The sequence below is a fragment of the Trachemys scripta genome, chromosome 2 (genome assembly GCF_013100865.1).
Source record: "Trachemys scripta elegans isolate TJP31775 chromosome 2, CAS_Tse_1.0, whole genome shotgun sequence".
In the NCBI taxonomy this organism is placed as follows: Eukaryota; Metazoa; Chordata; order Testudines; family Emydidae; genus Trachemys; species Trachemys scripta.
In genome coordinates this window covers 1,430,282-1,446,867 of record NC_048299.1, presented here as the reverse complement: position 1 = coordinate 1,446,867, position 16,586 = coordinate 1,430,282, and the positions used below count along the sequence as shown (strand labels likewise).

The 16,586-nt window shown below is 49.1% G+C and overlaps 1 protein-coding gene across 1 annotated transcript in view; it reads right to left on the bottom strand.

The window, feature by feature from the left end:
* LOC117873932 overlaps positions 1 to 16,586 on the bottom strand; it is a 39,830-nt gene that overhangs the window by 22,005 nt on the left and 1,239 nt on the right. The window contains exons 2-6 of the mRNA XM_034763835.1: positions 14,769 to 15,167; positions 13,780 to 13,861; positions 13,271 to 13,378; positions 12,872 to 12,985; positions 7,872 to 9,418 (exon numbers count right to left, since the gene is read on the bottom strand). Of these exons, the coding sequence (XP_034619726.1) occupies positions 7,872 to 9,418; positions 12,872 to 12,985; positions 13,271 to 13,378; positions 13,780 to 13,861; positions 14,769 to 15,167 (2,250 nt within the window). The remainder of the gene's footprint in view (positions 1 to 7,871; positions 9,419 to 12,871; positions 12,986 to 13,270; positions 13,379 to 13,779; positions 13,862 to 14,768; positions 15,168 to 16,586) is intronic.

Genomic DNA, 16,586 nt, shown 5'->3' with positions numbered 1-16,586 from the left:
GTGAGGAAGTACATCCTTATGTTTGTTTTAAACCTGCTGCCTATTCATTTTATTGGGTGACCCCTAGTTCTTGTGTTATGGGGAGTAAATAACATTTCCTTATTCACTTTCTCCACACCAGTCAGGATTTTATAGACCTCTATCATATGCCCTCTTAGTTATATCCTTTCCAAACTGAAAAGTCCCAGTCTTTGTAATCTCTCCTTATATGGAAGCTCTTTCAGACCCCTAATCATTTTTGGTCCCCTTGTCTGATTCTTTTCCAATTCTAATACATCTTTTTTGAGATGAGGTGACCAGATCTGCACACAATATTCAGGGTGTGAGCATACCATGGATTTACATAGAGGCTGTCTGATATTTTCTCTTATCTATTCCTTTCCCATTGCCAGTCTGTTCGGTTTTTTGACTGCCGCTGCTCATTGAGCAGATGTTTTCAGAGAACTCTCCATGATGACTCCAAGATCTTTCTTCATACATCATTTTTTATGTATGGTTGGGATTATGTTTTCCAATGTGCATTACTTTGCATTTTATCAGCATTAAATTTCATCTGCCATTTTGTTGCCCAGTCACCCAGTTTTGAGATCCCTTTGTAACTCTTCGCAATCTGCTTTGGACTTAACTACCTTGAGTAATTTTGTAGTGTTTGCAAATTTTGCCACCTCACTGTTTACCCCTTTTTCCAGATCACTTATGAATATGTTGAATAGGACTGATCCCAATACAGACCCCTGCAGGACACCACTATTTTCCTCTCGCCATTGTGAAAACTGACCATTTATTCTTACCCTTTGTTTTCTGTCTTTTAACTAGTTACTGATCCATGAGAGGATCTTCCCTCTTATCCCATGACTGCTTACTTTGCTTAAGAGCCTTTGGTAAGGGACTTGTCAAAAGCTTTCTGAAAATCTAAGTACACTATATCCACTGGATCACCCTGGTCCACATGTTTGGTGACCCCGCTCAAAGAATTCCAATAGATTGGTGAGGCATGATTTTCCTTTACAAAAGCTATCTTGACTCTTCCCCAACAAACCACGTTCACCTGTTTGTCGGATAATTCTGTTGTTTACTCTAGTTTCAACCAATTTGCCTGGTACTGAAGTTAGGCTTACTGGCCTGTAATTGCCGGGATCGCCTCTGGAGCTTTTTAAAAAATTGTTTACACGTCTACATGTACAGCCGCGTGAAGAGTACAGGTACTATGCCTGTAGCTGCATGCTGCCGTGAAAGGCTCTGGCAGGGGGAGGCGGCAGAACATTACATGGGAGGTGCTGCTTGGGCGTGCAGAGACCTGTGTCGGGTGAATATGCCCTAGAGTTCAGGTGCATAGGGCATGCTACTCACCTAAACCGTGTCTTACTGTCTACACTGCTGGTTATGCCGGTGCTAGGTGGTGTGTAGCATTTGGACTCTACCTATGGCCAAAAGTGTAGACGTAGCCTTAGCCACTGCTGTAGCAGGCTCATCAACCTCTATCTGTGGCCTAGCCACCACTAGAGGGGGACAGAGCACCGCCGTGTGTGGTTACAGCTTACATTTTAAAGAGTGTTTTCTCACCTGGGGCTGACACTCCATCCGCTCTCATACGCTAAGCTTGGTCACGCCAGGTCAGTACTTGGGCGGGGGACCAGCTGCTGAAGGCGAGATGGGAATTCAAAAGGTGACGCTTCCACGTGAGTTGGTGCCGTATCCAGGGCCCAGCATGGTGCTAAGGGGCACAGTGCTTCTGGAGGTGCTGACATTTGGACGAGATGTAAGACTGGGGTCCACCACTTGTCCTCATTAAAGATCTCCTGAAATGTGCCCAGAGTGCTGTCCTGGCCCGATCCCATCTCTGGTAACAGCATTCAGCCAACTTGGAAATCTGTCCCCATTCTTTCAGTCGGATGGGATATTCTTCCTGCTCTGCCATATTACTGCGTGTAGTTAAACTGTTGCCATGTTTGACCCCAGAGGCAGCTGCATCTCAGTGGTAGAGTCAAGGATTAATTTCCAGTATATATAATTGCAGACTGCAAAGAACGAGACATGCAAGATATTACCACTAATGTGTAGCTCAGGCCTCCCATAAGAGACATGTGCCCATAGGGTCGGGGAAGGAGTTCTAGTAAATGTAGCCTGGTATTGGAGCATAGCCGACTGGGTATCCTGGTGGCCAAAAGGTGTGTGGTGCGCAGCACCAGCCTCCGCAATACAGACCTCCTCTTGCTTCTGGCTCGGCCTCCTACTTAAAAGACGGATGGTTTTTACCTTAGGTAACAAGAGTGAGAACCAATTGCACTGATTAGTCAGTAACGATTCCAGTTCTATCACCGTAACCCGATACTGGATCTCTTGCACTCAATGGCTTAGCTATAAATGGACAATAAAAAGGTTAATTACAAGTGCCTTGGCCGGTTATTATCTTGGAGTCGGACCTGAGTTCAGGCCAACTGTTGGTCTTTTATTTACATGTTCTGATGGTGGAATATGTCTGGGCCCAAATCCCAGTGGAATTTGGCAAAGCTGGGGGACAGAATCCTTTCCATGCGCGGCTTCCTCCGTTCTCACGGGAGGCAGGGAGGATGTCAGCCACCCTCGTCAATAAGAGCGTGCCTGCAGCATTAGGCCAAAGGCACGTGACTTGCTTGGCATGTATCGTCCAGCGTTAGCAAGATGCCAGGGGATTCTCCTGGAGCAGGAGAGGCAGGGAGCTGTACGGGGTCGGGCACCAGTCTGGGAGCTCGGGCCAGCTCTGCCATTGATTTGCTGGGTCAACTGCTCAAACTTTGCAGGCATCTAAAAAGTTTGACGCTGTTCCTTTCTATTGTCCTGTTGGATGGGTGGCAGCACAAACGCAGGCTCTGCCTGGGGCCTGAGAAAGATGACCCGGTTTGCAGAAGGGCTGGGCTCTTAGAGCTCCTACTGCCGTCTGTGGCAAACTGGGAGTGAAAAATCAGCCCATTCCTAGGGGGTCTCACTTCAGGCACCTGCATGTGGCCAGTGCTTCTTGGCTTGTAGGAGCTGTGGCTTAGACACATCCTTTAGCCCTTAGCGTTTGGGCACATCTGCCAGTCCCCTGCCCTCTGTATCTTGCCGGTGCTGATGTACGTGGAAATGGAAGAGGATTCCAGCTCTGCTCTCTCCAGAGCCGTACAGAGGGGACTGGGACTGACATCCTCACTGCACGCCAGGATGCTGCAGTAACTGCACCCCATTGTCCTCCATTGCCCCCACCAGCTGTGCACCGTATAGGCACAGTGGCGCACTCAGACAATGTAACGCACGACATAGTGACCCGCTGGCTTTCCCTCTAACAGCAATAACAAGTTTGGAACATAGTAATTTAGTGCCAGTAACCTGATGGTGCTCTGAGCACTTTAGCAATAGGAATTCTCACCCCCCCCCGCCCTTTTTCCAGGGGGGTCCAGAGAGGGGCAGGGACTTGTGTGAAAGACTCCATGGCAGAGCTGGGCCTAGAGCCCCCATCAGATTTAGCTATTGAGCACCATTCACAGTGATCGCTAGGGATTGCATCTCCTGCCTCCCCAGCCTGTGCATTAGCTACACTGGGGTCCCTCCAATAGGTTGATCCATGTAGCCCCCCCCCCTCCTCTCCCAGGAGTCAGACTGCTGGGAGAAGGAGCCCTTGGTACGTACTTCAAGGGACTCCCCAAATCCGGGCCTCAGACCCAGGTTGCACCTGCACTGTGCCCTGGACTGGCCTCTGGCTGTGGTCCTGCATGTGTGCTGGCAGTCAGGCACCCTCGCCTTTCCCAGCTAGGATACAGCTCCAGCCCCACCCTTGGCCCGGATCTGCTTGTACAGCCAGCTTCCCACAGCCCTTCCCTGGCTGCTTGGGCCAGCGCTGGACTGGGACCAGTGGCCATTGCTGCTGCCCATGCAGGGCTCTCACTGGAGGGGTGTCAGGCTGCCTGTGGCCGAAGGGCCCGGCCTGCCGAGTCCCCTCCTCTTGACTCCCACAGTAGACTAAGACTCCCCCTGTTGTATGCCCAGCTCAGGGCCTTCACTTGCCCTGCCACCCTGGCCCGTGCCCGGCTGGTCCCTGCAGCCCTCTCCCAGCTTTTGCAAAGAGCCTATTGCTTGCCCCACAGGGGAGGAGCCCGGAGTGGCTGTTATAGCATTTACTGCAAGCCATGGCCCCCAGTGGCTGATGGGAGAATTCAGGGGCACTTTGAGCCCTAGCAATCTTCTTAAGCCGGCCCCTTCTCCCCTGTGTATTTATTTGCCATTGCCACCCCCAAGGGTGCTACCCCCGCCTTGCCAGCTGGGATTGTTTAGTGAGCATCAGTAGGGGCCTGAACTGGTCATTCTGGCATCTGCCACCCATGGAGCTGCTCTGAGCACAGCTCAAGGATTGTGACCAGAGCATGATTGAACCAGCTGCTAGCAGAGATAATGGTGGAGCAGGCCTCTCCGGCCGGGACCATCTACTCACACTCCATCCATAGTACCAGGGGAGGTGGATGGTCCTCATCAAGTGACCAGCACTGAAATATTTAATGCTAATGATGTTTAAATTGTCATCATTCGGGTTCAGACTCAACACCTCCTTGAGATGAATGGGGCACTGTACTCCTTGCTTTTGGGCCTAGTCCTAGATAATAGAGGCCATGAATTGCAACCCAGAAAGGTGTCAAGTATCTGCATCTGAAGAAGTGAGGTTTTTTACCCATGAAAGCTTATGCCCAAATAAATCTGTTAGTCTTTAAGATGCCATCGGACCCCTTGTTGTTTTTGTTAACCCAGAAAGAGGCTCCAGTCCAAGAAAAATCAAAATAGCCCTGTAATAGGGACGCATCTGGCGTTTACAGCTCCCTACAGGCAGCCGTGTGGTCCTACTACACCCTGCCCCAAGAGAAGAACAGCGAAGGTGGGTCATCCAGGCCTGCCTAGGGAGGCCTCAGGGAAGCAGCCAATCAGAGCCCAGCAGGCTCAGACAAAAGGATCTGCAGGGGCTTAGCAATCAATTCCTGGTTGGGACCAGATGGGCGAGGCCAGGTGCCCCTCTCCAGCTGCAGAAGCTCAAGGGACTGCCAGAGTGAGGTTCTGGCTGCATTTGCTGAAGCTGGAGAGAGAGGCCCCGAGAACTTTTAACCCTGAGGAAAGGGGGGCTGATAAGAAGGCCACAGGAAGAGGCCCAGGGAAAGAGCAGCAGCGCACTGCAGTTGGGCAGTATGTGGCTGCTGCTTGTAGCGTCCCTGAGGTGGAACCTGGAGCAGGGGGCGGCCTGGCTTCCCCCTCCGGCAAAGTGGGGTAAACCCGGAGAAGAAGACAAGGTCTGTTTGGAAGCCTGAGCAAAGGGCTGAATTTAAAGGGCCCAGAGCTGGGGCTGAAGACTCTGGGGAGGGCAAACAGTTCCCTTGGGATGTTGGAAGGGGTTTAGTTTGACTGTGTGAGCCGGTCAGAGAGCTGAGCCCCTGAAGACCCACCTAGCCTGGTCGACAACCTACAGGCAAGAGTGGGGAAAGGACTGCGGTACCACACCCACCCACCAGCAGGCACTCGAGAGGGGAGTGGCCCCCGTTACAAGCACATTCAGCGTGGGGATGGTGGAAGTTGATCCTAGTGATAGGAGAGCTGCTCTGACTCAACCCACTCTCCTTGTAACTAACTAGCTGCCTGTAGCCGGACGGGCTCTCCACTGCCCTGCAGACTCTGCTCCCGGTACCTCAGGCAGAGTGCAAGTTAATCACTGAGCATGGAAAGGAAGTTAAGACCCAATTCTACATTCATTGGACACCCAAGGGCAGCTCTCCAGGGGATCAGGCTCTCTCTGGGCAGAACTTGAGTACATTTTCAATACAGCTAGAGCAGGGATGGCCAGCAACTCTGGAAGGGGGAAAACATTGGTACAAGTGGGTTAAATAAACACATTTTACCTCGCGTCCGCATTGGAAGTTCATGGGATTTTTGACAGACCACCCCATTGCGGGTTGAGGCCGCAGTTAATTTTGTAATAAGTCCTTTGCTTTGCTGCACCAGGGTCACTACAGAGTCACACCCACAGGAATGCTGCTGTAGTGAACACTTCTTTCCCTGCCTCCAGTGAAATGGTGGGAGGGAAACGTCTCACTGCTGTTTCACTTCTTCTGTGGAGTTAGGTTCGAAAACACGCTGTCTACATTGGGCTTTTTAAAGAGTTTATTTAAACTCACTCCTTCAAGTGGGCTTAGAATCCAGCTGTGTATATTTAAACACGCCTCTGTAACCTTCATGCTAGGGTCTGTACGCTCCTACAGTCACATAACCTTCCTGGTCTTTGTTCCCCCCTCCTGCGACGACTCCTGCTGTTAGATTAGCCATTTCGGGTCAGGACTCAGTATCCACAATGTCTTGCACCTGCTCCTTTATTATTTACTGTCATACATGGATTCAAAATGCATCAACACTTCTCCTTTGTAAGAAAGTAACAAGCACTCGAGATGGGGCTGGGGGAAGAGGACAGCTTGCATTTGCCTGTCCATCTTCAGCACTACCCCCTTCACGACTTCGGTAGGTTTGGGAGCACCAAGAGGGTGGTTCCTGCCAAGATCCCTTTGGCTGTAAGCCCTGCTTTCCTTCCAGCATTTGCCTCAGTGGCCTGGGTTCATAGGTAGGAATCGCCACCTCTTGGGCTCTCATTATTTCTGACAGTTACACAAAACGCAGTTTAAACAAATTATCTAGTAAATCGAACACGTTTAATTTCTAACCGATGAATGCAATAAAGTCACACATTATCCAAAGTCACGTACAAGCCCTCCTTCATTCTGAATGTAATGACACAGGCCAGCAGCCAGACACAGCCCTCTCACAACAGACCGCATCGAAAGAGAGTTAGTTTGTTGTTGCAGCATCGCTAGTGTTTGCTTGTCTACAATTTGTACAAGTGAAAAAATACAAGTGGCCACTGCTTGGGATGGTCACTGAAGAACCACAACTCTACACAAATCCTCCATTCCCCTTTCTAGAAGAGACACGTTCAGACATGAGCAGGAATGCAAACACTGCATTTAACAGTGAGCAGCTCACCTGTTCAAACCCCTGCACTCGCTTGATGCTGACAGCACCGTAACGAGGGAGCCCCTGATCATCCCCATGGAGGCACAGCCCAAGGCCAGACAGGCAGAGCCAGGATTAGAACGCGTGACTTCCAATCCAATGCTCACCCCAAAGAACCTATTTTTAGTGGCTGGAATAGGGCTGGCTCCAGCCCCAAAGGCTATGCATGAGTAGTCCTGTCCTGGCTCTACAAGACATGCAAGTGGGCAATAGTTCACTTACCTTCCATTCTCTCCATAGAGAATCTTTACAGAACCCCACAAGGGAACAGTGATAAACACAAGTCACATACAGATCCTAGCTAGAAGAGAATGGACATGTGCAAACCTGAAACCATGGGGGCCATACACAAACTGTACGTATAAAACAAATCCGTGACGAGAATTCTCACAAGATAGCAGCTGCAGGATGAGAGAGACTCATGGGGGGGGGGGGGGGGGGGGGGGGGGCGGGGAATCTAGCTATTAAAAGTTTCTAGTCAGTTTCCAGTTTAGCCGAGTCTGCCAGATAGGGCTCAGGTCTCTCCCCGTTGGCTCCCTCCCAGCGCCAAGGGTGAGCGATCTCTGGCAGTGAACGTTCCTCCAGCTCTCCGAAGGTACAGCAGCTTTGGCTGCTGTATGATACATACAGACATGGAACCCGAACCTGCAAAAACTAAGGATGTGACTGGTCCCATTGAAGTCACATGCTTTACGTTAACCATGCATGTAAGTGCTTGCCAGATCAGGGCGCGGTGAGTGTGTTAACTCCCAGACCTGCTGTACTGGATTTGCTTTGCATGTTAGAAGATAAGTGGCAGGCCGGAACCCATTTCTGCATTAAGGAACCCAGGCTTCAGTCCTTGGAGAAGCCTCCAGGTGATCTGGCTCCGCTCTATGCGCCCTCTGATGGTCTTTCAGCAACTGTTTATATTGGAAGCTTCTCCCGCATTCGCTGCACTGGTGAGGCCTCCCTCCGGTGTGGATCCGCTGGTGTTTCAGGAGATGTTCCTTCCGGATGAAGCTCTTCCCACAGTCACTGCACTGATGGGGCCGCTCCCCAGTGTGAACGCGCAGGTGCTGGAGGAGATGGTACTTCTGGCTGTAGCTTTTGTCGCACTTGGTGCATTTGTAAGGCCTCTCCCCCGTGTGGACCCTCCGGTGGCGGGTGAGTTCCGACTGGCACTTGAAGCTCTTCCCGCAGTCACTGCATTCGTAGGGCTTCTCTTTGCCGTGGTTTCTTTGGTGCTTTAAGCCGCTCTCCACAAGCCAGACGCTTTGCCCGCACGTGGCGCGCTGGTGGCGTCCGTCGGCATGGCTCTGCTGGGGGGTCAGGAGGTCCTGCTTCCCTGAGACGCTCTTCCCACATGGGACGCACCGCTGCAGTCCTTCGTCCACGTGGACACGCTGGTGATTCCGCAGGCGGTACTTCTCAGCATAGCTTTTGCCGCACTTGTTGCACTGATGCGGCCGTTGCCCCGCGTGGATCAGCTGGTGCCGGAGAAGGCCTGAGTGATAGCTATAGTTCTTGCCGCACTGAGTGCAGGGGTAGGGCTTCTCGCTGCCGTGGCTCGTCTGGTGCCTTAAGAAGCTCACCTTGAGGCGGAAGCTCTTCCCGCACTGGGCGCAGCTGTAGGGCTTTTCGCCGGTGTGGATCCTGTAGTGGCTGGTCAGCTTGGATTTCTCACTGAAGCCTTTCCCGCACTCCGTGCATTTATAGGGCCACTCCCCCGTGTGGATGCGCTGATGCGAGACAAGCACGAACTTTTGACTGAAGCTCTTCCCGCAGGTGGCGCACTGGAAGGGCCGCTCCCCGGTGTGCAGCCGCTGGTGGTTCTGGAGGTGCTCCTTGCGGCTGTAGCTTTTGTTGCACTGGTCGCATTTATACGGCCGCTCTCCCCTGTGGATCATCTGGTGCCGCACGAGCGCCGAGTGGCACTTGAAGCTCTTCTGGCATTCGTTACACGGATAGGGCCGCTCCTTGGTGTGGCATCTCTGGTGCTTCATAAAGCTGATCTTGAGCCTAAAGCTCTTGCCACAGTCAGCACACACGTAGGGCCTCTCACCCGTGTGGAGTCTCTCGTGCGACAGGAGCATGTCCTTTCGAGTGAAGTTCCTCCCACATTGGGCACATGCATAGGGGGCTAGTCCTGCATTGCCCCGGAGATGGGCAGCAGCAGTTTTGAGTTCTCTTTCATGTGGAGTAAGTTCCCCCAGGTTGTTACCTGGAGAGCGGATTGAAGTGCAAGGACTCCCAACGGCCAATTCCTGTTCAGCACCCTGGAAAGCTCTCTCCTCTGCTCGTCCTGGCAACGGCCCAGGGAGCTCTAGGTTGCTAGGGCCTTCTTCGGGATGTCGCTCCTCTGTTTTGATTGTGAGCTCAACATCTGCTGGTACAAAAGAGAGAATCAAGACCTTCATTTCGTCTGGCTCAGAGGAAGGAAGTCTCCAATACATAATGCAGAAAGGGTTGGCAGCAGTGTTAGTCTATAAGGGAAAAGGTGGATGAAGTGACACCTTTTACTAGAGCAAAAACCACAGTGTAGAACACAAAGCTTTATGGCCAAAACGTTTCCTCTCTGGGGCTTGTCATCTGGTACCTGCGCAGTCTCCCCCCACAGCACCTCTCCTCCCCTACCTCTTTCCTGTCTGACAGACACTCCTGCTGGTTTCCTCACCTCTTCCCCCCACCCCCCCATGCAACAGGATGTCAGAGCACCCAGAATGCTTTGCAGCAGACTGGCCTTGCTGCTGGGGCGTAGTGAGAGACACACACAGGAAATGCAGGTCAGCACTGCAGTGGGAAAAATCAGAGCTTTCAAAGTTGGGGTGAGGAATGGGATTTATCTAGAATATTCTAGTCAATTGCCAGGGGAACACACTTTCGGGTTTGGAAATCTACACAATCAATGGCTTTAATCAGCTTGAGTTTGGGATGGCTACACCACTCAGGAGTCACCCAGGTCACCCCAAACAAGGGCCAGGTAAGCCTTTAGACAGGACCGCACCACCATGCATGCTGCATATGCCACATGTTACCGAAATAACTAACCAATGCTTTTTGCTGGGATTCTTTTTGTATCCCTCTGCCTTTAAAGTTAGTCTCCCTTCGCTACCATGATTCTAAATCTTTCAGATGGAATCATCAAAATTTCTAACAGGGACCTAAAATAGCTTTTCTATATTTTTTTCTACGTTTATTCTCAGGACATTTCAGGGCCAGAAGCAAGTGCCGTGCATCTTGCTGGGGATTTCTCCTTTCAAGTGAAATAAGCTTCCCATTTCTAGTCCTGCAGAGTTGTAATATTTATTGGAAGCGAAGCCAGTCCCTTCTGAATCGGTGACTATCTAAGCCTTGGGCAGATGAGCAGGCTTTGATTTGAAGCAGCTCAGAGGTCTGGAACGCTGCAAGTTTCAGGTGAGATAGATAAGAGGGCAGAGGGCAGGCGTGGTGAAAAATAAATGAAGTATGTCACAAGGTCCTGTAATTCATCACATGCACACAATGAATTCGTATGAGGACAAGAATGACTGAGAGCAGGTTGCAGGACCAAAACCTGAACCACCATCTACATTGCATCAAAGCAGTGTAACATCTGACTGTTAAGAAGGCGCGCCTGTCCTAACAGGACCCATCGCCACCAGATAAAGAAACAGGTCTTAGAATCTTTAAAGAAAACTTTGTTTGACAACATTTTGTCTGGCAAGGAATCGCTTATCAATAGTTGTGATTGTGAAATTTCTATTTCCATTGTTTTGCCTTTATGGTCCCCACTTCTCTATTGTTTATCTGTATGGTCTTTGTCTGGTTCTTTGATTGTTTTGGTCTGTTTTGCAAGATTTAAATCAACTAAGGTGGTGGGGTCTGATTGGGTAAAGAATTGTTTCGTAATGGGCTGTGATTGGTGAAAAATACTGTATGGTATGACTTTTCTTTAAAAATGATTGGTTAAGGTAAACTTGAGTCCTGCTTAGCTCTAACTATATAAATCGGGGTCCAAAAGGAAGTTTTTTGGAACCTAACTTCAGGACACAGCCCAAGCTCAGAGTTCTTTCATTGGTAAAAGGCCCTGCAAACCTGCAGAAGAGTACGCCCTGAGCCCTAGGAACTGGGGAAGGGTAGTTGCCTAAATTAAAACGGTTAGGCCTTGAGCCCAAGGAAGGGTAATGATAGGTGCCCTAGAGTGTGCAGGTAACAGGAGGGTAGCTAATGTGATGCCAATTTTTTAAAAAGGCTCCAGAGGCGATCCTGGCAATTACACACTGGTAAGCCTAATTTCAGTGCCAGGCAAACTGGTTGAAACTACAGTAAAGAACAGAATTTTCAGACACTACGATGAACACAATGTGTGGCAGAAGAGTCAACACAGCCTTTGTAAAGAGAATTCATGCCTCACCAATTTTCTAGAGTTCTTTGAGAGGGTCAACAAACATGTGGACAAGGGGGATCTAGTGTACTTGGACTTTCAGAAAGCTTTTGACAGGGTCCCTCACCAACGCTCTTAAGCAAATTAAAGAGTCATGGGATAAGAGGGAAGGTCCTCTCATGGCTCAGTAACTGGTTAAAAGACAGGAAATGAAGGGTACAAATAAACAGTTTTCACAGTGAAGAGAGGTAATTAGAGTCCCCCAAGGATCTGTAGTGGGCCAGTGCTGACCAACATATTCATAAATGGTTTGGAAAAAAGGATAAACAGTGAGGTGGCTAAGATTGCAGAGGATACAAAACTTCTCAAGATAGTTAAGTCCAAAGCAGTATGTGAAGAGTTACAAAAGGATCTCACAACACTGGGTGACTGGGCAACAAAATGGCAGATTAAATTCAATGTTGATAAATGCAAAGTAATGCACATTGGAAAACAATCTGACCCAACTACACATACAAAATGATGGGATCTAAATTAGCTGTTACCCCTCAAGAAAGATCTGGGAGTCATCATGGTTAGTTCTCTGAACACATCTGCTCACTGTGCAGCAGCAGTCAAAAAAGCGAACAGACGGTTAGGAACCATTAGGAAAGGGATAGAAAATAAGACAGAAAATATCATAATGCCTCTATATAAATCCATGGTCCGTCCACATCTTGAATACCGAGTGCAGATCTGGTCACCCCATCTCAAACAAGGTATTGGAATTGGAAAAAGTACAGAGAAGGGCAACAAAAATTATGAGGGGTATGGAACAACTTCCCTATGAGAAGAGATTTAAAAAAAACAGACTGTTCAGCTTAGAAAAGAGATGGCTAAAGGGGCATATGAGAGAGGTCTATAAAATCATGACTGGTGTGGAGAAAGTGAATAAGGAAGTGTTATTTACTCCTTCTCATAACACAAGAATTAGGTCACCCGATCAAATAGCCAGCAGGTTTAAAACAAACACAAGGGAGTACTTCCTCACACAACGCACGCTCAACCTGTGGAACTTGTTTCCAGGGGAGGTTGTGAAGGCCAAAAGTATAACTGGGTTAAAAAATAATTAGATAAGTTGATGAAGGATAGGTCCATCAATGGCTGTTAGCCAAGATGGTCAGGGACACAACGTCATGCTCTGGGTGTCCCTAAACCTCCAACTGTTAGGTGCTGGGACTGGACGACAGGGGATAGAGCACTCAAACTGCCCCGTTTTGTTCACTTCCTCCGAAGCATCTGGCAGGGGCCACTCTCAGAAGACAGGATACCGGGCTAGACGTATCCAGCATGGCTATTCTTATGCACCGACAAAGGCTACTTACAAAGTTAAGACAGATGTACAAAAAAGATAGAATTATAGGAGCTCAGGAAGGTTTGATTGGATTTCCAGCTCTGTCTACTGTCATTTCTCAGTCGTTTAAATCTATTGCTCACCCATTCTAAGATCTGCAGGGATCTCTCTCTCCTCTGAGTCCTGCTGATCCTTGATACATAGCTCCTCCTCCTGTTTAATCCAGGATGAAATCTCATGTGTAGGAACCGGAGAGTCTGTTCAGGGGAAAGAAGGAAATTGCTTTTCAAACCCTTTGCTAAGCATTCTGTGGATGTTGGGAAAACACAATCTCTACCCAAAACCATTTCTTTCCTGAATAAATGTAAACAGGGTAATGAGGATTCAGCGAAAACTGACAGAGGATCAGTGGGCAGAAAGTCAGAAAGGGGAGTTATTAGATTTAGAACCTATTGGGGTGGGTGGAGAAATCTGGGGTCAGAATTGTCTTGAGGATAAGGAACCCTGGGATATGAGAAATCCAAAGAGCCTGCCAGGCCTACCCATGCTGGGCTCCATGGGGATTTCTGTCTCCTCCGGCTCATCTTCAACACATGGCTCCTCTCCTCGTTCAATCCGGGACAGCATGCTGGGTTTGGAAATCGCAGAGTCTGTTCATAGAGAAGAAGAATAGGGCTCTTTGGTCTTTAATGACATAAAACTTGATGTGATTTTAAACCCCCTTTTGTCACTGAAGGGGCCTGCTCCTATGAACCAAGCTGCAAAAGTGTTAATGAAGAGCATGAAGAAACTAGAGATCGCTGGTGACAGGTAAGCTGGGCTCCCAGCAGTAGATTTAGGGCTCATCAGATGGAGAGGAACACAACGCATTGTGCGCCGTGCATACAGATCTGGAGGCAGAGCCTCACCTGGTGTAAACGGTCACATTCATTTCAATGGACAATTTACACCAGCGAGGCTCTGACCCTTGATCAATAACTCTGAGCTAGAGCCAACCCAGCCCTTGCCACATCACAAAGCTTGTAATAAGCAAGTGAGAACTGATCCTTACCCAGGGAGATCAGAGTCTCAAAGTTCCCCTTCATCACGTTTTCGCAAAGCTCCTTCTGCCATTTGGCTGCACTCTCCCATCCCTGCTCAGAGAAATACAATACAAATCAAACGACACTGGGACTGAAATCACAAGCGCTGCATACTTTCCCCTGTGGTAGAGAAAGGCTCCAGCACCGAGATACTACACGGATAAAATGAGCAGTGTAGATGGAGAAGGCACTGCTTGGGTGTGTGGAGAGCCGTGTAGGATACATACCCTAAAGTTCTGGTGTGGTTTTACTCATCTAAACCATGCCTCACTGTCCACACTGCTATTTATACCCAAGCTAGTGCGGCGTGCAGTGTATGAGCTCTGCACACCGCCATGAGGTGTGTGCAGTGTAGACACACCCTAGATGTCCACAAAGAAGCAATCAAGTAGTTTCAGTTAGTTCCCTTGTTGGCGGATACACCTAAACAGGGCAAAATTCAAATGTACACAGAGGCAGAACTCTCTTCAGCCATAGAGGTTAAAGGCCAACGTCTCTGCTGGTGGAATTCCACTGATTTTAATATAGCTACATCAGCAGAGAGTTTGGTCCTAAAATAACATTGAGAGAACATGAGAAAAGACAACGCAGATGGGAGAAAACCTCACCTGCCGGAGGTCAGCGCTGTGAATGAAATGTAGCTACATAGGGACCCCTCCTACCTCATGTCTTGGAAGATGATCCAACAACCCAGTAATTTGAATGAGAAGAGGTAGGAGATGATATCAGAGTCTTTTTGAGAGTTACATCAATGCTGACTGGGGGAATGGCACCAGAATTAAAGGGACAGGCAATCTTATCCCCCCCAAGATTTTATTCCTGGTACAAAAGTATCTATCAATGAGATCCAAATCAGCAGTGCCTTAAAGAACCTACCAGCCACAAGACACAAACACCCCTTTGATATCTGACAATCAGCTTTACCTCGGCTCTTCTGCACCAGCTGGGATATCGTTACCTTGGGGACTTCTCCCTTAGTGCCTGGGGGGAGTCTCAGGATCCAGAAGTTCCTGTTCTTCAGCAGGTTCTCCATGTTCTCCAGCCTCCTCTGCAGCAGCCCGTACTCCTGGATCAGAGTTCCCAGCGCGGCCCATTTACTCTCCAGCTGGTTCCCAAACTCCACCATTGTTTTCTCACAGCCGACTAGTTTCTTCTCAGCTGTCCCCATTCTCCCATCCAGATTCAGCAACTGTGCAGCCTGAGAATCCACCTTCCTCTCTACGGCTTGAACTTCAGCCACCACAGTCAAAGAAATCTCGGCTCTTTGCAGCTGGGTTTCTCTCAGGGAAGTTTCTTCAGGGACAGCAGGTGGCTGCAAAGGCATTGGCCACCATGACTCTGCGTCCCATTCTGGAGCCTGTTTGAAAGGACGGAAATGGAAAGACATCTAGCGAGGTAAACAATACACGAACTGCCACTCAGCACTGGCTGGGGCTGGATCTTTATTCTAAAAGTCACTCTCCAGATGTATCAAAGTCTGTTGATATTTTCATCATCAGCTGTGTTTTTAAACTCTGACAATTTAACCTACATCAGCCTGAAATTTGACACACATGAAAACCTGAACTCCGCCTGCAATACAATTTCAAACTGTTCAGATGTTTCCTGAAAAGACCCCAAATTGGTCTCATCAGCAGGTTCACATATTTTTTGACCTTTTTATTGGTCAATAACTTCATTTTACAAAACAGACTTTGTAGATAGTCAATACTCTGCCTGCATTGGGGACTTTTCCCTAATTCAAAACACTAAAGCTTTTGGTTTGAAAACCAGGACTGTTAGCTTTTACTCCTAAGTTTCTGCTTAGAGCATGATAGGAAAACATCTCCAACATGGTCTTCTGCCTGAGTGACCCCTCGGCCCAAAACGGAAGGAGAACAAGGATGGGTTTCTGGTTAAAGCACTGGACAGGGACTCAGGAGATGTGTGGCCTATTTCCATTTCTGCCAAGTCTCCTTGTGTGAAACTAAACAAGTCACATTCCTCCCTAGATCAGATCTCCACTGTCAAATGGGGGATGAGAAGAGTCCCTTTCACCTGTCCTGATCTCAGTTGGAGACCCTAGCAGAGGTTGTAATGCACATCCAGTGAAACACTGGAATGCGTTACCTAGGGAGGTGGTGGAGTCTCCTTCCTTGGAGGTTTTTAAGGCCCGGCTTGACAAAGCCCTGGCTGGGATGATTTAGCTGGGAATTGGTCCTGCTTTGAGCAGGGGGTTGGACTAGATGACCTCTTGAGGTCCCTTCCAACTCTGATATTCTATGATTCTATGATCCTAGTGCCATATGAATGAACGGGAGAATTATTTTTTACTATTATTTAACAATCACCTTAAGCTACCAAAATCAGTATCATTAGACAGCTCAGGGCATCTCCCCTGATTCGAAGGGAGGGAGGCTTAGTAGTTCATGGGTGAAATGCATGTTTCTCTACCGTTTTACACCAACATGCGTTGGGCTGGCCCAGGGACCGCAGTACCTGCTCCCCCAATGCGGAGAAGAGTCTGGGCCTAACATTTGGTCCCCCAGGCTAGCAGAGTGTGCTGTGCTGCAGGGAAGAGAGGCCTTCACAACCCTTTGTGCCAGCAGGCATTGCTCTGAAGGGAGCTGCACTCGGAACTTGACTGAAGGGAGAGTCACGATGACCTGGGATTTGAGAAAGGCAGGTCAATCCGGAAGGATGATTGGGACGGGGAGGAGAAAGAAAACTACTAGAGAACCCAGCCTCTACAGCCAGAGTCCTTGTCAGAAACATTTCCTCCCTCCATCACCAGCCA